General features: G+C 38.3%; 1 protein-coding gene across 15 annotated transcripts in view; it reads left to right on the forward strand.

Moving 5' to 3' along the window:
- The window catches only part of AASS (aminoadipate-semialdehyde synthase), an 82,519-nt gene extending 73,527 nt beyond the window's left edge, over positions 1–8,992 (forward strand). For all 15 annotated transcript variants that reach the window (XM_086395884.1, XM_086395879.1, XM_086395886.1 and 12 more), the window contains 4 exons: positions 1,002–1,117; positions 1,752–1,840; positions 2,365–2,541; positions 4,147–8,992. In XM_086395884.1, the coding sequence (XP_086252010.1) occupies positions 1,002–1,117; positions 1,752–1,840; positions 2,365–2,541; positions 4,147–4,265 (501 nt within the window). In that variant the 3' untranslated portion in view covers positions 4,266–8,992. The remainder of the gene's footprint in view (positions 1–1,001; positions 1,118–1,751; positions 1,841–2,364; positions 2,542–4,146) is intronic.
- Positions 8,993–9,092: the final 100 nt, after the last annotated feature.

Genomic DNA, 9,092 nt, shown 5'->3' on the forward strand with positions numbered 1-9,092 from the left:
ATGGGTCACATGGTCTCTGTCAGACTCCTCAGTTCAGACTGCTTATAAAAAAAAGAGCATGACTATGTTTCAATAAAAGTTTTTATTTACAAAACCAGGTGGTGAGCTCAATTTGGTCTGTGAACTAGTGTTTTTTTTTTTTCCTCTTTGTGGGAAGGTTTTTGATTTTTAATTGGAGGATAATTGCCTTACAGTGTTGTGTTAGTTTCCGCTGTACAACAAAGTAAATCAGCTACATATATACATATATCCTCTCCCTCTTGTCCCTCCCTACCAACCCCCATCCCCCCACCTAGGTCATCACAGAGCACCAAACTGAGCTCCCTGTGCTATATAGCAACTTCCCACTAGGTATATTTTACACATGGTAGTGTATATATAGTGTGTGTGTGTGTGTGTGTGTGTGTGTATATATCCATTCTCCCCATTTTTCACCTTCTTCTTCCCTTGCCGAGCAAGCTTGTTGATCTTTAATCTAGAGCACAGCCTGGAGAAAGTCTTGTTTAGAAAATGGAAAAAGCTATGACCACCGTTTAACTGTTCTTCCTTTGAGATTCTATTATCTGCACAATCTCCCTCATTTCCTGAACTTACAAAAGAATCGTGGTTGCTACTAGCAACCACAGCAAAGATCCTTTTACTCTATCCTGGCCAAAACAAGAATACCAAATCCTAGACTTCTGGAGGGCAAGGGATAATGGGTGAAAGGTGATGAAGAGGATCTGCAAAGGCAGGCAAAGTGATCACAAATATGATATTATTCTTTTGGTTGATTTGGTGCTATGACTCATTTTTATTGCTGAAATATCATGCTAAAATACCACCCATTTATTGATGTGTAGGTGTGCAGACATATGTATGCACATGTGTATGCCACAATTTACTGTTTCTGATTATCTCTAATTTACAATTTGAGGTCCAGTGTCTTCCTAGGATAATCTCTAAACTTATTTTTTATTCTATTTGGAACTTAGAAGCTGTATCTTTGTTTTTCTAACCAGAAAGAACTCCTCTGTGATCTAGTTGGGATTTCATCCTCTTCCAAATGTGATGTGCTTAAGGAAGCTGTCTTTAAGAAACTGGGAGGAGACACAACCCAGTTGGAGGCTCTCGAATGGTAAGCACGCACCAGTCAACCTAGAGCAAAACACTGGATCAATGATCACTTAGTTCTTTCTAGTCGAAGAAAGGTCAAGATAGAAACAGACATTTCACATTGTCTAATGTTGGCCCATTGTAGAGAGATTACCACATACTATGTACATAAGGGGATTAAAAAGTAGGTACAGAGAGGAATTCAATGGCAATTATAACTTGAGAAATACTTATTTTTGAGAAACATCACTACTCAGTTTTCGAGAAAGGTAGGGTATTTTTTCTCTCCTGTAGGAGATTCTCCCACTCTTCTTTACTTTAAAATACTTATTCACCTGGCCGTGACACATTCTGCTGGTATCCTTCACATGGGACAACCAACCTGTAAGTTAATCTCAGGAGAAGCTTGGCAACAGTGTGCACTGACTCTGTCAGGTCTGGCTCCAGGCAGCACTCATGGGAGAGTCTGGGGATGATTCTAAAGGTGAAAACATTACTGTTATTATTTAACAGGAACTTGGGAGTCCTATAACTTGAGCTGTCATCTTATGATTCTGCCCTTTCAAGACGAAATCCAATGAGTGTTCCCTTCTGCTTCCCAAGTGAGCGTGTATGTAGGACTTGGAATTAACGCAGCCATCTCTTATTTTTCTCAGGTTGGGGCTACTCGGGGATGAACAAGTCCCTCAGGCCGAGTCTCTCGTGGATGCCCTCTCCAAGCATCTGGCCGTGAAACTTTCCTATGGTAGGCCATGGGCTATGAGCTGAACATCCCAGAAGGATCTTAAGAGCCAGTGAATTAGATTGGAGAGCAGGAGTCACACAGTGGGAATGGACAAATGTGATGTGAGGGAAAGAGCACTAGGGCTATTTCTCCAGAGGGAAGACTAAGAGAACTACTAAGTAAGAGTGAACTGGAAAATATGGCAAAAGAAACCATTATTAGTTTTACTTTTAATTTCTGACACATTAAGGGAGTGCTGAAGCAGCATTCTGGGGAGAATAGAGGATGGCCTCTCCAGCAGTACTCTAGTGTCTGTAACTGGGTTAGAGTGAGACCAGTCTGGACAGAGGGATCTGGTCAGAGTTATCATTTCCTTGAATTTTTAATTTGTCCTTTGGGCTTCAAAGCAGTATATCTAATTATTTAAGGATATACATAATGGGAAAGAAAACTTGAAAGAAGAAGGGGAGGAGCAGGGGGATGAAATATGGTATTGGAGTTGTAATGATAATGACATTTTCAAATGTATATTTATTAATTTTAAGGTCCTGGAGAGAAAGATATGATTGTGATGAGAGACAGCTTTGGAATCAGACATCCTTCTGGACATTTGGAAAATAAAACTATTGATCTTGTGGTTTATGGGGATGTCAATGGTTTTTCAGCCATGGCTAAAACTGTGGGGTTACCCACTGCTATGGCAGCCAAGATGTTACTTGATGGTAAGTTCTTTCATTGAAGGACCAAGTCTGTCTCCATATTATCTCCAAGTCATTCAACACCTGGATGACACCAAGACTAATCAAATAGTCTTCAGTATGACACTGGCTTTCAATAAAAGTGAGCCAGTTCAGAAGATCCAAGTTCTGGCTGACTGGGAGATCACCTTGTAATGAGTAAAAATTATGGGCTTTGGAGTTAGACCTGATTTCTGTTCTAGGTAAGCCCCAAGACGGCTGAGTGATGGAATGCCAGTTACTTAGAATCTCTGCATCAGAGTTCCTTCATCTGTAAAGTGGGGAAATTGTCATCACTAATCTGTGGGGTTGTATGACACTGAAGTGAAATAATACATAAACCTCCTATCACATAGAAGGGGTCCCCAGGGAATATTAACTGCCTTCTTTTCTTTCCTTTTTTTCTTTTTTTGTGTCTTTGGGTGGTAACACTGAAATAGTAGAGGGTAGTCACTTCCAGATTTTCAAAAATATAAGCCATATTTTATTAATCCTCATATCACAACATACTATCAATGCTCAGTATATGTTTTGAACGAAAAGAATTCAAATTTCAACTTTCCTTAAGGTCATATATGCTTTCAGTAAGCATGATCTCTGAATTTAACACCTCATTTTGTCCTTATAAAGGTGTGAAGGGAATAAAAAACATCAAAGCACATAAATGTGAAATAAACAGAAGATATATCTATAGTAGCATATTGTTGTTGTTTAGTTGCTAAGTTGTGTCCAACTCTTCGTGACCCTATGGACTGCAGCCCACCCCCCTCACCTGTCTGTAGAATTTTCCAGGCAAGAATACTGGAGTGGTTTGTTATATCCTTCTCCAGGGGATCTTCCAGGCCAGAGATCAAACCTGTGTCTCCTGCGCTGGTAGGCAGATTCTCTAACACTGAGCCACCAGGGAATGTTAGTCTATGTCCAGTGAAACTACCTACTAGTTATTGAGGAACTATAGTGAAGAAGTGATGTGGGATGAGGTCATCATGGCCTTTAAGGAAAGTACCCGAATTTATTCTTTCAGCCATCCTAACAGATGCCAGTGCCCAAGTTACCAGATTGGTTTCATTTTTTTTTTTTTTTTTTTGGCCACACCGTGCAGCATGTAGGATCTAAGTTCCCAGACTGGGAATTGAACCTATGCCTCCTGCAGTGGAAGTGTGGATGGAGTCTTAACCACTGAACTGCCAGGGAATTCCCTCAGATTGGGGTAATTTCATTGTGTTGGTGAGATTGGGGTAATTTCATTGTGTTGGTGTTCAAAGATGACATCAGCAAATCATACCAGTTAGGTTTACAAGTTTTCTTTCTTATACTCTTTTCTCTGATCTGGTAGTTAATGCAGTTAAGTGTATAAATTCAGACTCAGCCCCTAAGTTCAGCTGTGCTATCCATGAACCCCTTTTCCTTACAGTGTGTTGATTATGTAATAATTTAGTAGGAGATATTTAAGCTGCTATTAAAAAAAAAATCCCTAGGCTGCCAACAATTCATTAACTTGGAGTTTACTGCTATATGGTGATTCTTGCTGTAGAAATTAACTGTTCTTAACACCTTTAAAATGGTAACTTCAAACTTATTTTCTTCTAGGTGAAATTCAAGCTAAAGGCCTGATGGGACCCTTTTCAAAGGAGATCTATGGACCAATATTGGAGCGAATTAAAGCAGAAGGCATTATGTATACTACACAGAGCACAATCAAACTATAATTGAGAATTATATTTTGTTTTGATCTTTCCAGCCAACACAGCTCTGAACTTCTGTGCAGCAAGCATGCTTGTTAATGTGATATTTTAAAACATAAAGCATGATATGTTTTGATATGTCAATACATGGTGTTTTTGAAATATAAATCTCTATTTTAATATGAAAACATTTGTTATAAGAGATGCCAGTAATTATCAGAGAACTTTAATAATTCTATCATGTATTTTTTCATGTGTATGTAAAAATGATAATGCTTGTACTACTTGTTAACTTATTATGCAACTTTTTTTCTTACAAGAATATATTTTCCTATAATTAGCAGGTGAAGTTTTATCTTTTTAGTAAGAAGAAAATTTCTTCACACAGCTTTATTTTTGTTTTGCTCTTGTTTTTCAGACTGATTCAGCTGGATGTTTCTAGATTACCTGTCTACAAGCTTTTGCAATAATGCTATTTTGTGCCTTTTTGTAAAATTATGATTTAAGAAAGTGACATTTCTGATAGTTTCCTCTTTAATGTTTAGAAAAGGAATAGGTAAGATTAAATCAAAATCTACAGGATCAGCCCATTAGGCACAGGAAAAGAATCTAACAAATCCAACATTCTTTTGTGATAAAAAGCACTCAACAAACTAGGAATAGAAGGGAATTCTTTAACCTGATAAAGCGTACCTATGAAAAACCCAGAGCTAATATCATACTCAATGATGAAAGACTGATGGATTCTCCCCTGAAATCAGGGACAAGACAGAGATGTACACTCATGCCATTTCTGTTCAGCTTGTACTGGAAGGTCTAGATGGGGCAATTAGGCAAGAAAATGAAATAAAAGACATCCAGATTAGAAAGAAAGATGTAAAACTATCTCTGTTTGCAGATGATATAATCTTATACATAGAAAATGCAAAAGAATAATCTAAGAAAACATTAGATCTAATACATGAGTTCATCAGTTGCAGGATACAAGATTAACATTCAAAAATTGATTGTACTGGTACACAGTATCAATGAATAAAGCAAAAATGATATTAAGAAAACAATTCTTAAAATAGTGTAGAATAGGAATAGAATGAGAGTTCAGAAATAATGCTTATTGACTTTTGAAAAAGGTGCTAAGACAATTCAGTTGAGAAAAATAGTCTTTTCATCAAACGGTGCTGAAACAACTGGATATCCACATGCAAAAGAATAAAGTTGGACTCCCTACCTCACAGCACATATAAAACTTATCTCAAATTGGACCAAATACCCAAATATAAGAGCAAACACTGTAACACTTTTAAATGAAATCACAGGTGTAAATCTTCCTGACCTTGGATTAGGCAATGGTTTCTGAAATAAATGACACCAAAGCACAAGCAACAAAAGGAAGAAAATAGATAAATTGGATATCATCATGATTAAAACCTTCTGTGCTTTTAAGAATACCATCAAGAAGGCAAAAGACAACCCACAGAATGAGAAAATGTTGCAAATTATATATCAGGTAAGAGAAGAACTTGAATAGATAGAGAACTATTGTATTCAATAAAAAGTCAAAGAGCCTAATTTTAAAAAAAGGGATAAAGGATCGGAATTGACAGTTCTCAAAAGAAGATATACAAAAGGCAACTGAGCACATGAAAAGATGCTTAACACACGTTAGCTATCAGGGAAATAGAAGTCAAATCTACAATGAGATAGCACTTCAACGTCACCTGGATAGCTATTGTGAAAAAATAGTAAGTGTTGGTGAAAATGTGGAGAAATTGGAACCCTCATAAACTGCTGGTGGAAATATACAATGGTATGGCTGCTTGGAGAAACAGTTTGGCAGTTCCTCAAATGGTTAAACATAGAATTACCATATTATCCCTGGTGAAGAGTGAGGCTTCCCTGGTGGCTCAGACAGCACAGTGTCTGCCTGCAATGTGGGAGACCTGGGTTCCATCCCTGGGTCAGAAAGATCCTCTGGAGAAGGAAATGGCAACCCACTCCAGTACCTTTGCCTGGAAAATCCCATGGACGGAGGAGCCTGGTATGCCACAGTGGGGTTGCAAAAAGTTGGACACGTCTGAGTGACTTCACTTTCACTATATTATCCAGTAATTCCACTCTTAGCTATAGGAAAAAGTGAAAATGCATCCACACAACTTGTAAACAGATGTTTATAGTGGCATTATTCATAACAGCCAGAAATAAAAACAAGTCAAATACCCATCAAATAAACAAAATGTGGCATATCCAGACAATGGAATATTATTCAGCAATTAAAAAGAAACTGGGTACTAATACATGCCACGACATGGATAAACTTCAAGTGAAAGAAGCCAGGCAGGAAAAGCCACATATTGTGTGATTTGATTTGTATGAAATGTCCAGAATTGTTAAATCCCTATATAGAGAAAGTAGGTTATTGGTTGCCTAGGACTGGGGGATGTTGGGGAGGAGCGGGAGTGACTGCTAATGAATTTGGGGTTTTGGGGAGGGAGATGAAAATGTTATAGAATTGATTTTGTGGTAATGGAGGTACTACTCTATGACTATACTAAAAACTACTGAACTGTGCACCTTGTGTGAATTGTATGGGGTGAGAATTATTTATCAAGTTGTACAAATTAAACTTTATTTTTCTCCTTGAAGGAAAAATGCTTATGTTGAGGGATATAAATTAAACCTTCTGTGAGACTGTGCTCATATTCTGGCATATGAAACTAATTCTGCTGTCAAAATAAGCAGGTATGATACTTGGGACATATGGCAGTTGAGAAAATATCTATGCTATTTGAAAAGGATCGAAGTTGATTAAGGCCTGGTCCCACTTGTCAAAAATAATTATGTAGAGATCAATAATCTATAAGTAAGTAAAGACATATCTGTTATGGCAGTTTTTTTTTAAATTACAACATTGATTTTAATATAATCAGTTAGGAGATAATGCTTGTGTTGAATATTCATTGGAAGGACTGATGCTGAAGCTGAAGCTTCAATACTTTGGCCACCTGATGTGAAGAGCTGACTCACTGGAAAAGACTGTGGTGCTGGGAAAGACAGGAAGAGAAGGAGACAACAGAGGACGAGATGATTGGATGGCATCACCAACTCAATGAGTTTGAGCAAGCTCCGGCAGATGGTGAAGGACAGGGAAGCCCGGTATGCTGCAGTCCATGGGGTCACAGAGAGTCGGACACGACTGAGCAAAGAACATCAACAACCGTTGTGTTGCATTGGTTCCACTTGCAGTCTGGAAGAGCACTCAGATGACATGGGATCCAGGGAACTAGGGTGGGAGGGGGAACCCACTAAGATAACATAGCAACTGGTTTGGCTGTAAGTGATAAAGGGGTAGGATTGAAGAGGGGGATCTAGTGCTAGAAAAGGAAACGTCAGTAAGCTTGAGTAAAGGAAGACAGAAATGCTGCATTGGCTCGCAATAACAAGTCATAAACTAAAGCATACAGGTGGAATCTAGGAAAATGGTACTGATGAACCTATCTGCGAGACAGGAATAGAGACACAATGTAGAGAACAGCTGTGGGCACACAGCGGGGGAGGAGAGGCTGGGACAAACCGAGAGAGTAATACTGACATATATATGTGTGTGTAAAATAGCTGGTGGGAAGTTGCTTGTAGCACAGGGAGTCAGCTCAGTGCTCTGTGATGACTTAGAGGCGGAATGGGGGGAGGTTCAAGAGGGAGGGGATATACATATATATATATATATATATACACACACATATATAGTTATGACTGATCTGTGTTGTACAGCAGAAACCAACACAACATTGTAAAGCAATTATCCTCCAATTAAAGCTGTCCAGCAAGGATTTCAGTAGTAAAGGTGGTGGTGGTAGGATCTGGGTATGGATGGATAGATTACAATTATGAGCATTTAGCCCTTGAGCTACATTTGTGAATCCCTGGTCTAAAGCTTTTGATAGGCTTAATGCTCACATCTTCTGGATTTTTCTATCTTTTTTGGCCTCCTCCAGATAAAACTGGTATTTATATTTCCCATTTTCCTTGTCCTAGACTCATGAGACGCTAGAAGTCCCTCTGAGAAGCAATGTGATTGTTTCTACCACATACTAGCTCTTTCCTTTTCCACAAACTGAGGACAAAAATAACCCACAGCATGGTTATAAAGGGTCTGAGAGAATGTAAAAGCCTGATGTCTAGTAGATGTTCAAAAACACTAGTTTTTCTTTTTTTTTGCAATACTCTTTTCAATAACAATTTGCTTGAAATTTATGTTAAAGATAATGATATTTTAGCTCTAAGATATTTTTCAATGTTTTGGATACATTTGGAAGACTCAAGGATCCATGCCTCTCAGGCAAGTCATGGATGTATCTGCTCCATAAGGAGAGTCGTAAAGTGGTTATAGAGAAGAGACCAAAATTATCATTAGGCCAGCTCTGACTTTACAGAAGAGAAAATATGTCTCACAAAGTTAAATGACTTGCCTAAAGTGATAAGACGTACTACTGAAATTTGATCAGCATTCAAAAACCCAGGATACTTTTATAAAATTTGGGAAGAACTCTGATTTATAAAACCACCCTTCCCATGGGTTGTTAGGGTCACCACTAGCCCAAATGAGGCCTTTTTGAGAATTAGAGAAAAGTACTCCTTCTAGGTACTTTTGTCAAAAAATTGTCATCAAATATGTAAATTAGAACAATACACTTATTGTCTAATGGAAAAAGTCATATTAATCATAATGTTATAATAAATATTAATTGTATTAAGTACTGCTGCTGCTGCTAAGTCATTTCAGTCGTGTCCGACTCTGTGCGACCCCATAGACGGCAGCCCACCAGGCTCCCCCGTCCCTGGGATTCTCCAGGC

Source organism: Bos grunniens, chromosome 4 (genome assembly GCF_055505025.1).
Source record: "Bos grunniens cultivar Pamir isolate PY7600 chromosome 4, Bosgru_T2T1.0, whole genome shotgun sequence".
Taxonomy (NCBI): Eukaryota; Metazoa; Chordata; class Mammalia; order Artiodactyla; family Bovidae; genus Bos; species Bos grunniens.